The 24,158-nt window shown below is 44.3% G+C and overlaps 1 protein-coding gene across 1 annotated transcript in view; it reads right to left on the bottom strand.

Annotated features, from left to right (window-relative positions):
• ptprfa (protein tyrosine phosphatase receptor type Fa) overlaps positions 1-24,158 on the bottom strand; it is a 360,408-nt gene that overhangs the window by 242,162 nt on the left and 94,088 nt on the right. Inside the window, exon 5 of the mRNA XM_056277009.1 lies at positions 23,656-23,766. Within this exon, the coding sequence (XP_056132984.1) occupies positions 23,656-23,766 (111 nt within the window). The remainder of the gene's footprint in view (positions 1-23,655; positions 23,767-24,158) is intronic.

The following is a 24,158-nucleotide window of genomic DNA, read 5'->3' as shown; positions in this document are numbered from 1 at the left end:
ATTTACAGCAGTCATGTAGATTTAGTTCAGCAGTCATGTAGATTTAGCCCAGCAGTCATGTAGATTTAGTCCAGCAGCCATGTACATTTAGCCCAGCAGTCATGTAGATTTAGTCCAGAAGTCATGTAGATTTAGTCCAGCAGTCATGTAGATTTATTTACAGCAGTCATGTAGATTTAGCCCAGCAGTCATGTAGATTTAGTCCAGCAGTCATGTAGATTTAGCTACAGCAGTCATGTAGATTTAGTCCAGCAGTCATGTAGATTTAGCTACAGCAGTCATGTAGATTTGGTCCAGCAGTCAGGTAGATTTAGCTACAGCAGTCATGTAGATTTAGTCCAGCAGTCATGTAGATTTAGCTACAGAAATCATGTAGATTTAGTCCAGCAGTCATGTAGATTTAGTCCAGCAGTCATGTAGATTTAGTCCAGCAATCATGTAGATTTATTCACAGCAGTCATGTGGATTAAGTTCAGCAGTCATGTAAATTTAGCTTCAGCAGTCATGTAGATTTAGCTACAGCAGTCATGTAGATTTAGCCCAGCAGTCATGTAGAGTTAGTCCAGCAGCCATGTACATTTAGCCCAGCAGTCATGTAGATTTAGTCCAGCAGTCATGTAGATTTAGTCCAGCAGTCATGTAGATTTATTTACAGCAGTCATGTAGATTTAGCCCAGCAGTCATGTAGATTTAGTCCAGCAGTCATGTAGATTTAGCTACAGCAGTCATGTAGATTTAGTCCAGCAGTCATGTAGATTTAACTACAGCAGTCATGTAGATTTAGCTACAGAAATCATGTAGATTTAGTCCAGCAGTCATGTAGATTTAGTCCAGCAGTCATGTAGATTTAGTCCAACAATCATGTAGATTTATTTACAGCAGTCATGTAGATTCAGCTACAGCAGTCATGTAGATTTATTCACAGTAGTCATGTAGATTAAGTTTAGCAGTCATGTAAAATTAGCTTCAGCAGTCATGTAGATTTAGCTACAGCAGTCATGTAGATTTAGTCCAGCAGTCATGTAGATTGAGTTCAGCAGTCATGTAGATTTATTTACAGCAGTCATGTAGATTTAGCTACAGCAGTCATGTAGATTTAGTCCAGCAGTCATGTAGATTTATTTACAGCAGTCATGTAGATTTAGCTACAGCAATCACGTAGATTTAGCTACAGCAGTCATGTAGATTTAGTTCAGCAGTCATGTAGATTTAGTTACAGCAGTCATGTAGATTTAGTTACAGCAGTCATGTAGAGTTAGTCCAGCAGTCAGGTAGATTTAGTTCAGCAATCATGTAGATTTATTTACAGCAGTCATGTAGATTTATTTACAGCAGTCATGTAGATTTAGCTACAGCAGTCATGTAGATTTAGTTCAGCAGTCATGTAGATTTAGTTCAGCAGTCATGTAGATTTATTTACAGAAGTCATGTAGATTTAGCTACAGCAATCATGTAGATTTAGCTACAGCAGTCATGTAGATTTAGTTCAGCAGTCATGTAGATTTAGTCCAGAAGCCATGTAGATTTAGCCCAGCAGTCATGTAGATTTATTTACAGCAGTCATTTAGATTTAGCCCAGCAGTCATGTAGATTTAGTCCAGCAGTCACGTAGATTTATTTACAGCAGTCATGTAGATTTAGTTCAGCAGTCATGTAGATTTAGCCCAGCAGTCATGTAGATTTAGTCCAGCAGCCATGTACATTTAGCCCAGCAGTCATGTAGATTTAGTCCAGCAGTCATGTAGATTTAGTCCAGCAGTCATGTAGATTTATTTACAGCAGTCATGTAGATTTAGCCCAGCAGTCATGTAGATTTAGTCCAGCAGTCATGTAGATTTATTTACAGCAGTCATGTAGATTTAGCTACAGCAATCATGTAGATTTAGCTACAGCAGTCATGTAGATTTATTTCAGCAGTCATGTAGATTTAGTCCAGCAGCCAGGTAGATTTAGCCCAGCAGTCATGTAGATTTAGCTACAGCAGTCATGTAGATTTAGTCCAGCAGTCATGTAGATTTAACTACAGCAGTCATGTAGATTTAGCTACAGAAATCATGTAGATTTAGTCCAGCAGTCATGTAGATTTAGTCCAGCAGTCATGTAGATTTAGTCCAACAATCATGTAGATTTATTTACAGCAGTCATGTAGATTCAGCTACAGCAGTCATGTAGATTTATTCACAGTAGTCATGTAGATTAAGTTTAGCAGTCATGTAAAATTAGCTTCAGCAGTCATGTAGATTTAGCTACAGCAGTCATGTAGATTTAGTCCAGCAGTCATGTAGATTGAGTTCAGCAGTCATGTAGATTTATTTACAGCAGTCATGTAGATTTAGCTACAGCAGTCATGTAGATTTAGTCCAGCAGTCATGTAGATTTATTTACAGCAGTCATGTAGATTTAGCTACAGCAATCACGTAGATTTAGCTACAGCAGTCATGTAGATTTAGTTCAGCAGTCATGTAGATTTAGTTACAGCAGTCATGTAGATTTAGTTACAGCAGTCATGTAGAGTTAGTCCAGCAGTCAGGTAGATTTAGTTCAGCAATCATGTAGATTTATTTACAGCAGTCATGTAGATTTATTTACAGCAGTCATGTAGATTTAGCTACAGCAGTCATGTAGATTTAGTTCAGCAGTCATGTAGATTTAGTTCAGCAGTCATGTAGATTTATTTACAGAAGTCATGTAGATTTAGCTACAGCAATCATGTAGATTTAGCTACAGCAGTCATGTAGATTTAGTTCAGCAGTCATGTAGATTTAGTCCAGAAGCCATGTAGATTTAGCCCAGCAGTCATGTAGATTTATTTACAGCAGTCATTTAGATTTAGCCCAGCAGTCATGTAGATTTAGTCCAGCAGTCACGTAGATTTATTTACAGCAGTCATGTAGATTTAGTTCAGCAGTCATGTAGATTTAGCCCAGCAGTCATGTAGATTTAGTCCAGCAGCCATGTACATTTAGCCCAGCAGTCATGTAGATTTAGTCCAGCAGTCATGTAGATTTAGTCCAGCAGTCATGTAGATTTATTTACAGCAGTCATGTAGATTTAGCCCAGCAGTCATGTAGATTTAGTCCAGCAGTCATGTAGATTTATTTACAGCAGTCATGTAGATTTAGCTACAGCAATCATGTAGATTTAGCTACAGCAGTCATGTAGATTTATTTCAGCAGTCATGTAGATTTAGTCCAGCAGCCAGGTAGATTTAGCCCAGCAGTCATGTAGATTTTTTTACAGCAGTCATTTAGATTTAGCCCAGCAGTCATGTAGATTTAGTCCAGCAGTCATGTAGATTTAGTCCAGCAGTCATGTAGATTTAGTTACAGCAGTCATGTAGATTAAGTCCAGCAGGCATGTAGATTTAGCTACAGCAGTCATGTAGATTTAGTCCAGCAGTCATGTAGATTTAGTCCAGCAGTCATGCAGATTTAGTCCAGAAGTCAGGTAGATTTAGTTACAGCAGTCATGTAGATTTAGCCCAGCAGTCATGTAGATTTAGCCCAGCAGTCATGTAGATTTATTTACAGCAGTCATGTAGATTTAGCCCAGCAGTCATGTAGAGTTAGTCCAGCAGTCACGTAGATTTAGTTCAGCAGTCATGTATATTTAGCTTCAGCAGTCATGTAGATTTAGTCCAGCAGTCATGTAGCTTTAGCTACAGGTGTCATGTAGATTTATTTACAGCAGTCATGTAGATTTAGCTACAGCAGTCATGTAGATTTAGTTCAGCAGTCATGTATATTTAGCTTCAGCAATCATGTAGATTTATTTACAGCAGTCATGTAGATTTAGCTACAGCAATCATGTAGATTTAGTTCAGCAGCCATGTAGATTTAGTTACAGCAGTCATGTAGATTTAGTCCAGCAGTCATGTAGATTTAGTCCAGCAGCCATGTAGATTTATTTACAGCAGGCATGTCGATTTAGTTCAGCAGTTATGTAGATTTAGTTACAGCAATCACGTAGATTTATGTACAGCAGTCATGTAGATTTAGTTCAGCAGTCATGTAGATTTAGTTACAGCAGTCATGTAGATTTAGTTACAGCAGTCATGTAGATTTAGTCCAGCAGTCATGTAGATTTATTTACAGCAGTCATGTAGATTTAGTTCAGCAGTCATGTAGATTTAGCTACAGCAGTCATGTAGATTTAGTTCAGCAGTCATGTAGATTTAGTTCAGCAGTCATGTAGATTTATTTACAGGAGTCATGTAGATTTAGCTACAGCAATCATGTAGATTTAGTTCGGCAGTCATGTAGATTTAGTTCAGCAGTCATGTAGATTTAGTTACAGCAGTCATGTAGATTTAGTCCAGCAGTCATGTAAATTTATTTACAGCAGTCATGTAGATTTAGCTACAGCAATCATGTAGATTTAGCCACAGCAGTCATGTAGATTTAGTTCAGCAGTCATGTAGATTTAGTTCAGCAGTCATGTAGATTTATTTACAGCAGTCATGTAGATTTAGCTACAGCAATCATGTAGATTTAGCTACAGCAGTCATGTAGATTTAGTCAAGCAGTCATGTAGATTTATTTACAGCAGTCATGTAGATTTAGCTACAGCAATCATGTAGATTTAGTCCAGCAGTCATGTAGATTTAGTCCAGCAGTCATGTAGAGTTAGTCCAGCAGTCAGGTAGATTTAGTTCAGCAATCATGTAGATTTATTTACAGCAGTCATGTAGATTTATTTACAGCAGTCATGTAGATTTGGCTACAGCAATCATGTATATTTAGCTACAGCAGTCATGTAGATTCAGTTCAGCAGTCATGTAGATTTAGTTCATCAGTCATGTAGATTTATTTACAGCAGTCATGTAGATTTATTTACAGCAGTCATTTAGATTTAGCCCAGCAGTCATGTAGATTTAGTCCAGCAGTCACGTAGAGTTAGTTACAGCAGTCATGTAGATTTAGTTCAGCAGTCATGTAGATTTAGTCCAGAAGCCATGTAGATTTAGCCCAGCAGTCATGTAGATTTATTTACAGCAGTCATGTAGATTTATTCACAGCAGTCATGTAGATTTAGTCCAGCAGTCACGTAGAGTTAGTTACAGCAGTCATGTAGATTTAGTTCAGCAGTCATGTATATTTAGCTTCAGCAATCATGTAGATTTATTTACAGCAGTCATGTAGATTTAGCTACAGCAATCATGTAGATTTAGTTCAGCAGTCATGTAGATTTAGTTACAGCAGTCATGTAGATTTAGTCCAGCAGTCATGTAGATTTAGTCCAGCAGCCATGTAGATTTATTTACAGCAGGCATGTCGATTTAGTTCAGCAGTTATGTAGATTTAGTTACAGCAATCACGTAGATTTATGTACAGCAGTCATGTAGATTTAGTTCAGCAGTCATGTAGATTTAGTTACAGCAGTCATGTAGATTTAGTTACAGCAGTCATGTAGATTTAGTCCAGCAGTCATGTAGATTTATTTACAGCAGTCATGTAGATTTAGTTCAGCAGTCATGTAGATTTAGCTACAGCAGTCATGTAGATTTAGTTCAGCAGTCATGTAGATTTAGTTCAGCAGTCATGTAGATTTATTTACAGCAGTCATGTAGATTTAGCTACAGCAATCATGTAGATTTAGTTCGGCAGTCATGTAGATTTAGTTCAGCAGTCATGTAGATTTAGTTACAGCAGTCATGTAGATTTAGTCCAGCAGTCATGTAAATTTATTTACAGCAGTCATGTAGATTTAGCTACAGCAGTCATGTAGATTTAGCCCAGCAGTCATGTAGATTTAGTCCAGCAGCCATGTACATTTAGCCCAGCAGTCATGTAGATTTAGTCCAGCAGTCATGTAGATTTAGTCCAGCAGTCATGTAGATTTAGCTACAGCAGTCATGTAGATTTAGTCCAGCAGTCATGTAGATTTAGCTACAGCAGTCATGTAGATTTAGTCCAGCAGTCATGTAGATTTAGCTACAGCAGTCATGTAGATTTAGTCCAGCAGTCATGTAGATTTAGCTACAGAAGTCATGTAGATTTAGTCCAGCAGTCATGTAGATTTAGCTACAGAAATCATGTAGATTTAGTCCAGCAGTCATGTAGATTTAGTCCAGCAGTCATGTAGATTTAGTCCAGCAATCATGTAGATTTATTTACAGCAGTCATGTAGATTCAGCTACAGCAGTCATGTAGATTTAGTCCAGCAGTCATGTAGATTTATTTACAGCAGTCATGTAGATTTAGCTACAACAATCATGTAGATTTAGCTACAGCAGTCATGTAGATTTAGTCCAGCAGTCATGTAGATTGAGTTCAGCAGTCATGTAGATTTATTTACAGCAGTCATGTAGATTTAGCTACAGCAGTCATGTAGATTTAGTCCAGCAGTCATGTAGATTTATTTACAGCAGTCATGTAGATTTATTTACGGCAGTCATGTAGATATAGCCCAGCAGTCATGTAGATTTAGTCCAGCAGTCATGTAGATTTATTTACAGCAGTCATGTAGATTTAGCCCAGCAGTCATGTAGACTTAGCCCAGCAGTCATGTAGATTTAGTCCAGTAGTCATGTAGATTTAGTTACAGCAGTGCAGAGTAAACCAGTGTTGCTGTAGCAAGGGATACGTTTTTGCAAAATGAAGACATTTTAGCTAAGAGAAAGCTCGGTTTGCGACTTTTACCTGTTTTATGTTTGTACCGAGGCTGTAATGGGGCCAGTGTGCTGGCGAGGAGTCGTGTTCATGGTTATCCTTTGTGTTTCCGTTAGCATTGGAGCTGAAACCAGGTCAGAAAACCTCAAATAACAACAAAATCGTGCATTTGCGTATGTCTAATGCAGAAGTTGGCTCCAGCATCTTCTCCACTAGCCATGACAGAGATTCAGACAGCTTTGTTTTTTGGTTTGGATTGATGGATTGATGGTTTTGTTTGATAGAAAAAGAAAAATGCCTGCTTATTGGGATTTGGCACGCACTGAAGGATCAGTGAAACATGTAATAATGACGCCGTAGGATTTCAACACCAAACAGTAGTGGCCTCAAAGGATGAAACGTCAATGTAAGGCCAATCCAAGGGCGTAGAACTAAAAATGGCGACTGTTTATTCCTATGAGAATTACTCGCCTGGCGCATACGCCGGAAAAGTTTTTGGCTTCCGGGTTACTTCCGGGTACATGTGGCCCACTGAATATGCGCAGTATTGTTACTCCCATCATGCGTCTAGGCTGAGAACGAGCGAACCGCGTTCAGGATCCGGCGCTGCGCGTTCATGAATGCTATGCTAATGACCAATAAATGCGATGCAAAACCGCAAACTCAAAACATCTTGACGTGTGAAAGAAAGGTCTCAGCTCTGTATCCTATCTTGACGTGTGGAAGAGAGGGCTCAGGTCTGTGTCCTATCTTGACGTGTGAAACAGAGGGCTCAGCTCTGTGTCCTATCTTGACGTGTGAAAGAGAGGTCTCAGCTCTGTGTGATCAGCTCTGTGTCCTGTCTTGGCGTGTGAAAGAGAGGGCTCAGCTCTGTGTCCTATCTTGACGTGTGGAAGAGAAGGCTCAGCTCTGTGTCCTATCTTGACGTGTGAAAGAGAAGGCTCAGCTCTGTGTCCTATCTTGGCGTGTGAAAGAGAGGGCTCAGCTCTGTGTCCTATCTTGACGTGTGAAAGAGAAGGCTCAGCTCTGTGTCCTATCTTGGCGTGTGAAAGAGAAGGCTCAGCTCTGTGTCCTATCTTGACGTGTGAAAGAGAAGGCTCAGCTCTGTGTCCTATCTTGGCGTGTGAAAGAGAAGGCTCAGCTCTGTGTCCTATCTTGACGTGTGAAAGAGAAGGCTCAGCTCTGTGTCCTATCTTGACGTGTGAAAGAGAGGGCTCAGCTCTGTGTCCTATCTTGACGTGTGAAAGAGAGGGCTCAGCTCTGTGTCCTATCTTGACGTGTGAAAGAGAGGGCTCAGCTCTGTGTCCTATCTTGACGTGTGAAAGAGAGGGCTCAGCTCTGTGTCCTATCTTGGCGTGTGAAAGAGAGGGCTCAGCTCTGTGTCCTATCTTGATGTGTGAAAGAGAGGGCTCAGCTCTGTGTCCTATCTTGACGTGTGGAAGAGAGGGCTCAGGTCTGTGTCCTATCTTGGCGTGTGAAAGAGAGGGCTCAGCTCTGTGTCCTATCTTGACGTGTGAAAGAGAGGGCTCAGCTCTGTGTCCTATCTTGGCGTGTGAAAGAGAGGGCTCAGCTCTGTGTCCTATCTTGATGTGTGAAAGAGAGGGCTCAGCTCTGTGTCCTATCTTGACGTGTGGAAGAGAGGGCTCAGCTCTGTGTCCTATCTTGATGTGTGAAAGAGAGGGCTCAGGTCTGTGTCCTATCTTGGCGTGTGAAAGAGAGGGCTCAGCTCTGTGTCCTATCTTGACGTGTGAAAGAGAAGGCTCAGCTCTGTGTCCTATCTTGACGTGTGAAAGAGAGGGCTCAGCTCTGTGTCCTATCTTGACGTGTGAAAGAGAAGGCTCAGCTCTGTGTCCTATCTTGGCGTGTGAAAGAGAGGGCTCAGCTCTGTGTCCTATCTTGACGTGTGAAAGAGAGGGCTCAGCTCTGTGTCCTATCTTGACGTGTGAAAGAGAAGGCTCAGCTCTGTGTCCTATCTTGGCGTGTGAAAGAGAGGGCTCAGCTCTGTGTCCTATCTTGACGTGTGAAAGAGAAGGCTCAGCTCTGTGTCCTATCTTGGCGTGTGAAAGAGAGGGCTCAGCTCTGTGTCCTATCTTGACGTGTGAAAGAGAAGGCTCAGCTCTGTGTCCTATCTTGACGTGTGGAAGAGAGGGCTCAGGTCTGTGTCCTATCTTGACGTGTGAAAGAGAAGGCTCAGCTCTGTGTCCTATCTTGACGTGTGGAAGAGAGGGCTCAGCTCTGTGTCCTATCTTGACGTGTGGAAGAGAGGGCTCAGCTCTGTGTCCTATCTTGACGTGTGGAAGAGAGGGCTCAACTCTGTGTCCTATCTTGATGTGTGGAAGAGAGGGCTCAGCTCTGTGTCCTATCTTGACGTGTGAAAGAGAGGGCTCAGCTCTGTGTGATCAGCTCTGTGTTCTATCTTGACGTGTGAAAGAGAGCTCAGCTGTCTTATCTTGACGTGTGAAAGAGAGGGCTCAGCTCTGTGTCCTTTCTGCACGTGTGAAAGAGAGGGCTCAGCTCTGTGTCCTATCTTGACATGTGAAAGAGAGGGCTCAGCTCTGTGTCCTTTCTGCACGTGTGAAAGAGAGGGCTCAGCTCTGTGTCCTATCTTGACGTGTGAAAGAGAGGGCTCAACTCTGTGTCCTATCTTGACGTGTGAAAGAGAGGGCTCAGCTCTGTGTCCTTTATTCACCTTGACGAGCAGCGTTTGCTTAACCTAGCAAAGATCCTCGTTCCCGAGACACATGACCGCGCGTCGAGTACTCGTACACAGCCATGACGTCATGGAGGGAAAAAAAGATTTTTCTGGGCTTGGAAAAAGTTTAAACAGATTAAAGCCCCATGGCTTAAAAATGTATAATACAAAGAGTAATAATTGACCATGATTATGGCTGCAGGTGTCCTGTCAACAGTTTTACATGCGTCTCTTTTACAATGGTGAGCTATGGGGAAAATGCTTTTTGGGCCGCAGGAGATTTTTCACTGCAATACCGCGAGTGACCACTGGAAAAAAAATTGGCTGCAAGGCTGAGCGGCGGCGCCGCATCCAGTTCTACTATAATACATCCATGGGTCGATCCTAAAACAGTGACCTAACCCTAACCCTTTGTCCCATTAATTTGCAATATGTTATATTCACCTAATACCTGATTTGCAGCTGTTGGCGTTAAGTACTTACTCTGTTGTTTTTCTTTTTGTTTGTCATTTGTTGTGTTCTTGAAAAACGAGCACTGGATATCATATATGTACATGCACGAACTAACTGCTCAAATAAAATATAGCTCTAAAGCGGCGACGTCATTAAACCCGCCCACTGGCACAGTCTGACCACATTGAACACGGTTATCAAACAATGCTGACAATCCAGAAATGAGCACAGTTTGGAACTATTCCACATCAAACCATGCTCTAATGGAAACGCCATGAGAATGGTTTCTCTCCTGTGTGCATGAAAACTCTTTCCTTTCTCCAGGGCTCCATGGTAGGACACTGGTATTGTGGTATGGTATGGGGTCTTACCCACCCTTGATGGCATCTGGGGTAGTTGCTTGACGTACTCTTGAGAGAGTTTGGGTTCTCTATTCCTTAAACGTTGCCCTTTTTCCTTCAACTCTTCTGATTCAATGCATATTAAATGCCTTGCTATAATGTATGTTTTATTTGTTTGTATTGTAGCGAATTCAGGGGGGCAGCCGAGAACCACCGCAGTCGGGACGTGAACCCTGGTCGTCCGTGGTGCAGGTGACCTGGGTTCGCGTCTCGGCTGCGGTGGCGGCCCGCCTGCCCCCCTGAATTCGCTACATTGGTGTCAGAAGCGGGATGATGAGACCGCGAGGTCATCGGAGGCGCGTGCGTGTGCCCAGAGGTGTGAGGGAGCTGGTATGCTGAAGCGCGGGGACGCGCTTCCCGAAGGGGGGGGGATAGTGTAACGACTACGGCTGACTAAACTCGCTAGCCTTTGGCTAATGGGTCGGACCCTTTAGTCGACTGGTTAGCGCAGTCGCCCATGGTGCGGGTGACCCGGGTTCGCGTCCTGGCTGCCCCTGAATTCGCTACAATATTATGGATTATCTCCCTTTGTTGTGCATTTTAAGTCTGTTACTCTTGTCTCTTCCATGCCTATCTGTCATAGAAGTGGAATCCCTCCTCTGTTACTCTTCCAGAGGTTTCTCCCATCTTTTTTCCTGACGAAGTTTTCCTCATACGAGTCAAGGGTCTAAGAAAAGGGGGCGTCGTACAGTGAACTGATAGTAAAGGGGATTGTTAAGCCCTCTGAAACAAATTTGTAATTTTGGGCTATACAAATAAACTTGACTTGACTTTCCAAGCTCAGAGCCTTTTCCTACCTGTGGAAAAGCACCATACTTTTATAACTGGAGGACAGTGTGAACATAGTGAGGAACACTTAAATGTGGTCCTTGAGCTTTTATATCCGTGCTATGATAGGCATAAAGCCATAACATAAAGACAAGTGAAATTTATCTGTCCAATAAAAGAGGCCCAGTAACCAGCAGCACAGTTTACCAGTTCAGAACTCATTACCCACAAGGCACCAGCAAACACTAGCCAGGTCTACATCTTGCTGCACTGCTAAATCATGGATCATTAAAATCTGAGCTGCTCCACATTCTGTCTATCTATGATCCAGCAGTGAGGTATGGGGGGCGGGTGGGGGGTGGGGTTAGGTTAACTGAGGGGGGGGTGCTTTCCAGACTACTTTGTGTTCTCTTGCCATGCATGTCTATCATTCTAACAGAAGTGTTAGAGGGAAAAGGAGAACATGGTAGAGCCAGTGTGCACCCACATCCTGCATGTAAGAGCAGCAACAACTGGATGGAGAGGAAGATGAGTTACTGGTAGGAGGGGCAAGTTACTGGTAGGAGGGGCAAGCCATGCCTCGGGAGGCATGCACCTGTAAATGCCACAGACACATTGTTCATGCTACAATGTAATGAGATTAGCTAACATGATATAAACATGCACCCTGTGCTGCAAAACATGTCATGAGGCAGATCTTTTTTTTGGGGGGGGGGGCTGCATGCAGCATAACAAGCGACAGGGCAGGGTGGCATGGCAGGATGGGCAGTGCAATGTGGTGGGTTTTCCTAACAGTGGCCGGGACGGGCCTAAGGCGCCCAGCAAGATGCCGGCGCTGCACGGCTCCAGTCTGCCAGGCCTGGGACTAAGAGGGGGAAAAGAGTGAAAAGAACCAACCTTCCCGTTGATCTGAGTGGTGACGTTTGAATTGTGTATTTTTTTTTTTGGATGGCAGAGTGCGATGGTGATGGAGGGAAGCAAGATAAAATGGAAAAGAAAACACAACAGAAGAGTAAAAAGAGGAATGGGAGGAAGAGGACAAGGAGAAACAGAGAGAGTAAAACAGGCAAATATCTGCTTATCCATTAATGAGTGATACAACCACAATGAAGGCAACAGCTTGTGTAATGAGATACACAAACATCTGCTATGGCTCATACAAACATATGCCGGCTGTATATGTTCATATTGTAAACCCATCACACACATCAAGTACTCTGGCCATGAAAGAGCTACACTCACACAAATATTATCACACATAAATACAATACAAACACACACACACACACACACACACACACACACACACACACACACACACACACCTATATGAGCCTAATCTAACCAGCAGTGTGGGCTGTTCAGAGCCGTGGTCTCTACTGGGTGTCCAGTAAGATGGTGTTGGGAGGTCGAGGCTTGTTGGCAAGCCAACTTCATTAAGATGACGAGCCAATTATGCTCACAATTACTGTTATTTTGGATTTTCCCCCCTTTTCCTTCCAATTGTACTTGGCCAATTACCCCACTCTTCCAAGCCGTCCCAGTCGCTGCTCCACCTCCTCTGCTGATCCGGGGAGGGCTGCAGACTACCACATGCCTCCTCCCATACATGTGGAGTCAGCAGCCCCTTCTTTTCACCTGACAGTGAAGTTTCACCAGGGGGACGTAGTGCGTGGGAGGATCACGCTATTCTCCCCAGTTCCCCCTCCCCCCTGAACAGGCACCCCGACCGACCAGAGGAGGTGCTAGTGCAGCAACCAGGACATATAGCCACATCCGGCTTCCCACCCACACACACAGCCAATTGTGTCCGTACCCAGATAGCAAAATCGCTGTGGCCCGGACCCGTCCCACACCGACACTTTCAACCGGCCCACATACCACGTGTAATGGTGGCACTTGGGTGGTCTGCTCCTGTTTACCAGGTCTGGGCCAGAACCAAACCATAGTAATGCTGCATGTGCCACATATTCGCCAAAGGTAGCCATATTTGTTTTGTGATATTTGGGCCATATTCACCATTTACCACATGGGCCACTTCAGGGTCACATCCAGATCACATGTTGCCGAGAGCACCGCGTCTTTGCCCAAAAAGGCCCACATTTGATTTGGCATATTTGGGCCATATTTGCTATTATACATGTGGTGCACTTCAGGCTCACATCTGTTTTGTCAGGGCCAGAAGAAGGCCATCGGTGCCACATCATTGCCTGAAGTGACCCACATCCAGATGCTATCTGGGTAGGGACGCCCGACCAAGCCGGGGGTAACACAGGGATTTGAACCGACGATCTCTGTGTTGGTAGGCAACGGAATGTACCACCACGCTACCCGGACGCCCTTGCTCACAGTGATTCTGCTGGTTGACTCTTCCTCAACACAACCACCATGTAGAGCCATAAACTACATATGGGACACAAACATGGCTCCTGGCAATGGGTTCCAAATTCACCCAAATCCCCAAAATACACTTTCTTGAAAAGTCTTCAGAAACAATTTCATTTTAGAAACGTTAAGAGGCTACACTGAGAACAAAAACTAGCCTGACACCCTCTCACACAAGTCCAAACACACCACAAGTTAGAGACAAAAGCAAAGCACATGCAAATATGAGTCACCACATAGCTGGTAGATAAGCATTAGTGGTATGATCCCACACATGCAGCCTCTCTGCAGGACAGATGCTTCATGGGACAACAGCATCGCACTCCAAAAAATAGATATGATACATATAAAAAAAGGTAGAGAGAACAACATGAAGATGAATGGGGAGAGAAGACAACCTTGCACATAACAGATGTGCACACGCAGAAGCACAACACACTCTGGACCCCACGAGTTGTGATGACGTGTTAGAAGCCACGACATGTAAAGAACATGGACACACAAACTACATAAACGCAGACGCATGAGGGGCGACCTACAAAGCAGACGCTTCAAATATGACTCATCCTGACAGAAAACCAAAACAATTGATCAGCATATAAAAATTCCTAAGCAGGAGACCCACTTCCACACTGACGCAGAACGCCTGCATGTTGTAAAGGCTCGGTATGACATGTCCCAGCTGTTCCCCGTCAGAGAAAAACACGTATGAGAATAACGTGTCATGGCAGTAAAGAAATGGCACTAAAATCTTTAGTTTTAATCTATATTATGAAAAGCATTCAACCTTGTTTTTGGACTCAAAGGCTAATCTGATATTCAGTCTAATCTGATCCTCAATCAAATCTGATCTTCAGCCTAATCTGATTTTCAGTCTAATCTGATCTTCAGTCTAAGAATTTGATGAGAAAGGATGCATTCATTGTGTTGATCCATCCATGTTCAAGCATGCAGTCATGTATGCACTGCACCTCCACACACACACACACACACACACACACACACACACACACACACACACACACACACACACACACACACACACACACACAAATGGACATGTCCCATCTCGTTCCACCAAAACAGCTCTGACCCATCGAGTCATGGACTCCACAAGACGTCTGAAGGTGTCCTCTGGTATCTGGCACCAAGACGTTAGCAGCAGACCCTTTAAGTCCTGTAAGTTGTGAGGTGGGGCCTTCATGGACTGAACTTGTTTTTCCAGCACATCCCACAGATGTTTGATCAGATTGAGATCTGGGAATTTGAAGGCCAAGGCAACACCTTGAACTCTGTCATGTTCCTCAAACCATTCCTGAACAAGTTTTTGCAGTGTGGCAGGTCATATTGCTGAAAGAGGCCTCTGTCATCAGGGAACACTGTTGCCATGAAGGGGTGTACCTGTCCTGCAACCACGTTTAGGTAGGTGGGTGTGTCAAAGTAACATCCACTTGAATGCCAGGACCCAAGGTTTCCTGCAGAACATTGCCCAGAAGAGCTACTGTAGCTCAAATTGCTGAAAAAGTTAACGCTGACTATGATAGGTGTCCGAACACAGTGCCTGATGCGTAGCAGCAGACCGGTCAGAGTGCACAAAATGACCGCTATCCACTGACGAATGCGCTCACAATGGGTACGTGAGCGTCAGAAATGAACCATGGAGCAATGGAAGAAGGTGGCCTGGTTTGATGAATCCCATTTCTTTTGGATCACTTGGGTGGCCATGTACATGTACATAATTTTCCTGGGGAAGAGATGGTAGCAGGATGCACTATGGGAAGACGACAAGCCAGTGGAGGCAGCGTGATGCTCTGGGCAATGCTCTGCTGGGAAACCTTGGGTCCTGGCGTTCATGTGTTTGTTACTTTCATGTACCACCAGCCTGAACATCGCTGCAGACCAGGTGCACCCTTCATAGCACGGTATTCCTTGATGGCAGAGGCCTCTTCCAGCAGGATCATCAGGAATCAGGAACATTTACTTGTCGTTTCATTTCATGTACACAAGTGCATGAAATGAAATTAAACATAATTTCCCCAGCCCACCGCAGCGCAACACAAAGAAAAAAAAACATGTCCAAGCAACAAGAACACATATATCCAAACTACAGCAAAAAACTACAAGAACACATATATCCAAACTACAGCAAAAAACTACAAGAACACATATATCCAAACTACAGCAAAAAACTACAAGAACACATATATCCAAACTACAGCAAAAAACTACAAGAACACATATATCCAAACTACAGCAAAAAACTACAAGAACACATATATCCAAACTACAGCAAAAAACTACAAGAACAAATATATCCAAACTACAGCAAAAAAAACTACAAGAACACATATATCCAAACTACAGCAAAAAACTACAAGAACACATATATCCAAACTACAGCAAAAAACTACAAGAACACATATATCCAAACTACAGCAAAAAACTGCAAGAACACATATATCCAAACTACAGCAAAAAACTACAAGAACACATAAATCCAAACTACAGCAAAAAACTACAAGAACACATATGTGCAAACTACAGCAAAAAACTACAAGAACACATATATCCAAACTACAGCAAAAAACTACAAGAACACATATATCCAAACTACAGCAAAAAACTACAAGAACACATATGTGCAAACTACAGCAAAAACTACAAGAACACATATATCCAAACTACAGCAAAAAACTACAAGAACACAAATATCCAAACTACAGCAAAAAACTACAAGAACACAAATATCCTAACTACAAAAAAGAAAAAAAACCTACAAAAAAACATATATCCAACATATCCACAAAAAAAAAAAAAAAATCACTGCCCAAGAGAGCAAATGCCAGAATGACTGTCAGAACTGCCAGCCTGCATGGGCTAGCAGTTAGCTTAGCCTGCCTCGCTAATGTACCCTGTCAGAATACAAAACGTGTTCAGGAATGGTTTGAGGTACATGACAGAGTTCAAGGTGTTGCCTTGGCCTCCAAATTCCCCAGATCTCCAGTCCATGGAGGCCCCACCTTGCACCTTACGGGCCTTAAAGGATCTGCTGCTAACGTCTTGGTATCAGATACCAGAGGACACCTTCTGGGGTCTTGCGGCGTCCATGTCTCCATGGGTCAGAGCTGTTTTGGCGGCACGAGGGGGGCCTACACAATATTAGACTTTAGGCTGGTGGTTTTAATGTTTTGGCTGATCAGTATATATATATATATATATATATATATATATATATATATATATATATATATATATATATATACACACATCGGATGATCCGCTGTGGCGACCCCTAATGGGAGCAGCCGAAAGTAGTAGTAGTAGTAGTAGTAGAATATATATATATATATATATATAGAGAGAGAGAGAGAGAGAGAGAGAGAGAGAGAGAGAGAGAGAGACCTTTGACCTTTAACCAAGCCTTTAATGTTCCAATTCTTCAGTCACATCAAGATAACATCAACACAAGAACTCATATACATAGTGGAAAAACACAACAATCGCCATACACAGTAAAAACAAAGGATACACCTTCCCCCTATTTCCCCTTTTTTCAAAGATTAAGAATAAGCACTTGGTCTTCCACTGTGCACAGCACATCCCCATGTCCCCACATAGAAATAAATCCTTCTAGGTTTGAACTAAGGTTGAAGAACATGAACTCTATTTTCAGCCGAGCAGCCACTAGACCCCTGAACATGAGCATGGCGTCTGTGGACCCTGTGCCTTTCATCTTGTTCCTTCTGCTAAGCCAAATGCTCATTTTCGCCTGTCCTATCAAAAAATTAACCAAGGTGATACGTCTGCACTGTGCTGCCATGTACCTCGGACCAAAGACAAACAGGCTGTCCACAAGAACCTCTCCTAAACCTCTGAGCCACCACTGCAGTACAGAGAAAAGAGGGCCCAACCTGGGACATCTAAGCCGTAAGTGCTGTAGGGTTTCCTCATCATTGCAGAAAGAGCATTGACTCCCTACCCTAGGATCAAAGTGTGCCACATGTCTGTTCGTAGCCACAGCCCCGTGTACCACCCTCCACTGTAGATCCGCAGTGCGTTTCTCAATGGAGGGTTTGTACAAGGACCTCCAGCTGCCCCTGGGGGATGAGCCTGGTGCCAACAAACTCAACCACCTCGACTCCTGCACGCCGGCTAGTGATGTTCTGTTGAGAACCTTTACAGTGACTGCGTACAAGGCCTTCTGTGACGTGCTTGAGAGGTCACGTAGTTCCGGCGTTTTAAAGGACAGAATGGCCCCCTTCACTTCTTCCTGCTCTTCCACTGCCGCACGGACTGACAAAGATGGAAAGACAGGCAGCATAGCTGGCTGATCCTCTCCACACTCTGCCCCTAGTACCTCCCTGAAGAAGCCAGGAAGTGCACTGATCACTTCTCCCAACAATCTCTCCATCAAACGAAGAGATTTAAAGCCAGTCTCTTGGCTCAAAATGCCCGCCGTCTTCCACTGTCCTCCTGATCTGAGACACGCTAATTTCGTAAGTCCAGCTCTTATGAGGGATCTCTGCACACTTGCCGAGCTGAGCATCCTGCAGTGTATCAGTGGGTTATGGAACAGTGGCTCCTCCCCGACACTGCCATAGAGCTGGGAGTAGTCCCTGTTGGTGCGCAAGACCGTTCTCCAAGCGCGGAGAACAGATTGATAGAAGGGTGTTGTCGTGAAATCCATGCCAGCCAGGTCCAGAAAGAACAGGTGTTTGTCATAGTTCAGGTTCATGACCCTCCGAAGAAACACAGACGCCGTTCCACTCCAAAGTCGCTGGTCATGGTATAAAAGGCGCTGCAGTTTGAAGGCGAAAGGCCATGATGCGACTGCGGAGGTCAATCAGGCCCTGGCCTCCTTCCAGCATTGGTAGGAACAGCACTGCAGACTTGGTCCAGTGAAAGCCTCCCCAGAAGAAGTCCACTAGCGTCTTCTGTACTTCCCGTATGAGCGTGTCCGGAGGTTCTAAAACTGTAAACCGGTGCCAGAACATCGAGGCAATCAAGTTGTTAACAATCAAGACCCTCCCCCTATAGGACAACTGAGGCTGGATCCAAGTCCACCTAGACAATCGGGCACTGACCTTCTCGGTTAAACCCTCCCAGTTTTTGCTCAGGAAGCGGTCACTGCCTAGAAAGACACCTAGGCATTTTATCCCGTCTGTGTTCCACTGCAGCCCCGCTGGTAATGTCGGCTTTTCTCTATTGTTCCACTCCCCCAGCAAGAGGCCCTCGGATTTTGACCAATTAACCTTTGCAGAGGAAGCTTGTTCGTATAAGGCCAATTTCTGTTTGAGAAAATGTACATCGTTTTGGGTTGTTATGAAAACCGTGACATCATCAGCGTATGCTGATAAGCTAACTGCAGTGGTGATCTTCCCTGAAAAGGTTAGCCCTGGGAGCCCCTGCCTGAGCTGAAATAAAAGTGGTTCAATGGCCAGGGAGTACAGCATCCCAGATAAGGGACAACCCTGTCTGATTCCCCTCCTAACAGAGACAGGTCGGCTGAGTCCACCTCCTACCTTCAACAGAACACTGGCGCCGGAATACAACAACTTGATCCAGTTAACAAATTTATCCCCAAAACCAAAACCTTTAAGTGTTTGGAACAGATAGCAATGATCTATCCTGTCAAAAGCCTTCTCTTGATCTAAGGAAAGCAGGCCAACATCCAGCTCCTGGAGCTTAGATATGGCAATAATGTCACGTATCAAAAAAAGATTATCCTTAATTGTACGGTCAGGAACACAGTACGTCTGGCTGTAATGTACAACCGTGTCCATACACTGTTTGAGTCTATTCGAAAAGCATTTTGCAATGATCTTATAGTCAGTACACAACAATGAAACTGGCCTCCAGTTTTTTAGTAGGCCAAGATCTCCCTTTTTTGGTAGCAGTGTCAGGACAGCCCGTCTACAACTCAAAGGTAGAGTTCCAGAGTTCAAACATTCTCTAAAAACATCGTGTAAGTCTCGTCCAATTTGGGTCCAAAACGTCTTGTAGAACTCTGAAGGAAGTCCATCAACTCCAGAGGCTTTGCCACAGCTGAGCTGCTGAACCGCCGCAGACATCTCATCAAAGGAGACGGGGGACTCCAGCGAAGTCACCTGTGTTTCACCCAGCTGAGGCAGTCCCTCCAGTATCTCCCCCACACAGCCAGAGTCACAGGTCTCCGCACTGAACAGGCTGCTGTAGAAGTCTATGGCCAACTTCCTCATCTCTGATGGATCAGTTGTTGTTGCCCCACTGGGAAGTTTGAGGTGCATCATCACATTATTCTTTCTAATTTTCTTCTCGAGTTTAAAGAAAAAAGAAGTTGGAGCATCTATGTCTTTGATGGTGGCAAGTCGGGTCCTGATTAAAGCGCCCTTTGCCCTCTCATGTAGGAACCTACCTAAAGCCTTCCTCCTACTTTCCAAAGTGCTGCTGTCACAATCATGTCCAATAATTACTTCGCCTTCTAATATCCTAATTTCTCTCTCTAATTCATCAAGACAAAGTTTCTCCACACCGAGAGTGTGTTGTTTGTATTGCTGACAGAAAATCCTAATTTGTGTTTTTCCTACCTCCCACCATCGAGCTAAGCTCTCAAAATCCCTCCTCCTCAGCCTCCAATGACTCCAGAAGTCAGAGAAGAACTGACAGATGGCTTTATCCTGCGTTAGCCGCACATCGAAGTGCCAGTGGGAACAGTGTCGAAATTGAACTTGTAAAGAAAAATCTGCCACTACTAAATGGTGATCTGAAAATCCCACAGGTGATATCGTGGACTTAATCAACCTGTTGTTGTATGTCTGATTGAGGTAAATCCTGTCCAACCTGGCTGCCCTCACACTACCCTCCGCAGCTTTTACCCATGTGTACTGCCTAACTGTTGGATTAAGTGTCCTCCAAACATCCGTAAGGTCGTTTTCTGCAACCACAGTGGACAGAAAAGAAGCTGACGGTGGATGGGGCTCTTCTGAGTTTCTGTCAACTGTAGGGTGTGTAGTGCAATTCCAGTCTCCTCCCACCACTATGATTGAGCCACTATTAAATTGTTTGAGTTTATCCCTCAGTTTGCTAAACAATCTCAAGCGACCAGTGCCTGTATTATAAGCATATACATTTATAAACACAAAGGGTATTTCTTGGATTGTTGCCTGAACTACCTGGATCCTGCCCTGCTCCACTTCACATGTCAAAACATTTGTCAAAAGGAGGCGCTGCGAAAAGAGAACAGCTACACCTGCACTAAAGTTGGTACCATGGCTCAAAAAAGCCTAGCCTGCCCAACTCATTCCCCACTCTATCTCGTTGTCTGCGGAGCTGTGTGTTTCCTGTAGGAAGAGCACATCTATGTTCTTAGCTCTAATCAGCTCAGCTACCACACCTCGCTTAACTCTATCCCGTCCTCCGTTAATATTTAGACTCCCTACTCGCAAACCGTCCATTAAAAGAAGAGAGAAAAGGAAGGATAAGACAGTGAAACCTTTCCAAGAGAGAAAAACCACCTTTTGTGTGTCATATATATATTTCAGTTTTGTACATGTAAAGAAACCTTCCCTCGCTTTTCTTTCCTGAGTTTCGTCAGAATCTTCTTCAGACGAAACCTCTTCTGCTTACTGAGCTCTTCATATCCAGCTGTTTTTCTAATTTTCATAACAGAACTAACAAACCTGTCCACATCCGAGAAGAAATCTGTTACATCCACAGACTGTCTGCCATAGGTTTCGTCAAGGAAATCATTAATCTCTTTCAATGAGTATGACTGCTGATCATCTTGCGACACAATATCAGCAAACTGAGATAGGCTATCATCCTCTAACATGTCCTCATCTTCATTTCCAGCGTTTTCATAGTGTGACTCACCTGCAGGAACCTGACTCTCAGCCTCGGCTGGGTGACTGTCTCCCGCTGGTTCTGTCTGTCCTTCGTCTCTGCTTACATCCGCATCCTGTGCTTCAGTACCACTCAAATTACCATCATTTACAGTATTGCTGTCCTTTTCAGTTGTTACATTTCCTTCCGTACCAGGTTGCGGATCACCGGTTACGGTATCTCCTGCCGCCTGCTGCGCAGTTTGCGGGCTACCGCCCTCAGCGGCGCCGTCAGGCTGTGGCTCGCCTGTACTGCTGCCCGCTGTGGGCTCCCTGTGCGGGCAGGATGAGCGTTTGTGGCCGACATCGCCGCACTCAAAACACTTCATGCTGCCAGAACTCGCGTACAAAGTGTAGAAGCCGTGTTCGTATTTGACCTTAAATGACACTTGTAGATGTTCTGAGGGGTCATTTAAATACATGAAGGCCTGTCTCCGCAGGGAGTTAACATGCTGCAGTCTGGCGTCGCCACAACCCAGACGGACTGTTCTGAACCCGCCAGCAAACTTCCCGAAACGACCCAGTTCTTTCTCAATGAGCTCGTTCGGGATAAACGGAGGTACGCCTGACACGGTAACACGTGTCGACGGCACAAACAATGGCGAGACGGTTACAAACAAATCGTCTAGCACCAGGCCCCTCTCGACCAACAGGTGGACTAAACGCTCCTCTCGGAGAAAAGCCACGACGGCTTTGTTCATCCGAGAGCCGTAGGTGATGTTCTCATAGCCGACCTGTTCTCCTGCAGCCAGGAGAACCTGTTCCACAGTGTACCGCGGGTCGACCACGACTCTAACCCCGTGTCTGATAGACAGGGGAGGCGAGCCCTCACCGGGGAGGGACGCCATATTGCACACCACCAACCTCCCACCAGCCACTCCAGTCACTTTCCAACAACCAACGACGAAGTAAAATTAAACTTCCCTCACATTACCATGTAGAGAAGAAAAGAAAAGAAAAGTGAAAGCAGTAGAGAACAAGTGAATTAATCCAAAAAACACGCTCAAGCTCATTCAACGCCCTCACTCACGCTGACGTACCCAACCTTCCCGCATGCAGTGCAGAGAGAGAGAGAGAGAGAGAGAGAGAGAGAGAGAGAGAGAGAGAGAGAGAGAGAGAGAGAGAGAGAGAGAGAGAGTGAGAGAGAGAGAGAATGTGAGGTTTCATGTCTCAAGTGAAGACTAAATAAATCTAATAAGCACAATACCAACATATTTACTATTTTGTCAAAACTGGGGATACTGTGAAGCAATCATCTTGAAAAGGTAAGAGATTTCCAACAGAAAGCAAGTGTAAAATAACCTCCCAACAAGAAAAGTCAGTCACAGCAATGCAGCATCTGTAGCAGCAGGTCACCTGCGTCCTCCACACAGCACGGTGTGAGGAAGAACAGCGCCAGAGAGCCTCGTCACTGAGAAGCTCATCCAGCCAGGAAATAAAACTTGCAAATAAAAATAACAAACAAAATAAAATAATAATAAAAATAGCAAAAGATAAATTTTCTTTTTTAAAAAATAAAGAAGAAAATACAAAAAAATAAGAAGAAAATAAATAAAATAAGATAAAAATCACCTGTTTGCTTTGACGTTACCTTTGGGAACTTGGTATTGGTTTCAGTTAAGTGAGGTGTCTGTTGTCAGGGTGAACCATGTAGCTGGGTTTTATTTATCATACAGGGTAGACTGCATCTCTTTATTTATCATACAGGGTAGACTGCACCTCTTTATTTATCATACAGGGTAGACTGCATCTCTTTATTTATCATACAGGCTAGACTGCACCTCTTTATTTATCATACAGGCTAGACTACACCTCTTTATTTATCATACAGGCTAGACTGCATCTCTTTATTTATCATACAGGCTAGACTGCACCTCTTTATTTATCATACAGGCTAGACTACACCTCTTTATTTATCATACAGGCTAGACTGCACCTCTTTATTTATCATACAGGCTAGACTGCATCTCTTTATTTATCATACAGGGTAGACTGCACCTCTTTATTTATCATACAGGGTAGACTGCACCTCTATTTTGTGTATTTTCTCCACATTTCCAACATGGATCAACAGATGACACACATGCACCAGCTATCTCCCTTCCACCTCACCGCTCTTCTGCCCTCCCCGCACCTCTGAGCTGAGCCTAGCCGGGCCGGGCCGAGCAAGCGTCATGCAAATTCTAGTACTGCGACAGAGACAAGTATATAACCACCACCCAGTGGACAAGAAGACAAGACAGAGCAGAAAGAGTGGTGGGTGAAAGTGGGGAAAGAAACAACAGAGTGACATTACAGACAGCAGGCATCAGACAGCATCTCTACTGGTGCTCTGGAAGCGTACTCTGTGTGTGTGGGGGGGGTAGTGTGGGGGGGGCACTGTGGCCGAGTCACAGCCGTGGACAGTGTTAGTAAGCAGTAGGAGGCAATAGCGAACACCCTTTGTTATGTGAGGTGGGGACCTGGATGGTGGCGGGGGTGCTTACCTCGCACGTACAGGTTCGCCGGTGCCGAGTAGCGGGTCCCGGCGCTGTTGACCGCCACGCACTCATACTTGCCCTGGTCCGACTCCTCGCTGTTCTCTATTTGTAGTGCTCCTGCAGAGGGGAGGCCAGAGCATCGCAGTTTAGTTCTACTCACCCACCGTGCACGCAAACAGCTAACCAAACACACACACAGACACACACACACCAAGCAAACCCAAACCCTGACATACGCAGAGAAGTCATTTCCACCCATCCATCCATCCATCCATCCATCCATGCTTCCATCCATCCATGCTTCCATCCATCCATCCATCCAGCCAGCCAGCCAGCCAGCCATCCATCCATCCATCGATCCATCCATCCATCCATCCTTCCATCCATCCATCATCCAGCCATCCATCTATCTATCCATCCATCCATCCTTCCATCCATCCATCATCCAGCCATCCATCTATCTATCCATCCATCCATCATCCAGCCATCCATCCTTCCAGCCATCCATC

The sequence above is a fragment of the Lampris incognitus genome, chromosome 3, assembly GCF_029633865.1.
Source record: "Lampris incognitus isolate fLamInc1 chromosome 3, fLamInc1.hap2, whole genome shotgun sequence".
Lineage (NCBI taxonomy): Eukaryota > Metazoa > Chordata > Actinopteri > Lampriformes > Lampridae > Lampris > Lampris incognitus.
Note: the sequence above shows the minus strand (reverse complement) of the source record. Positions and strands in the feature narration are given on the sequence as shown.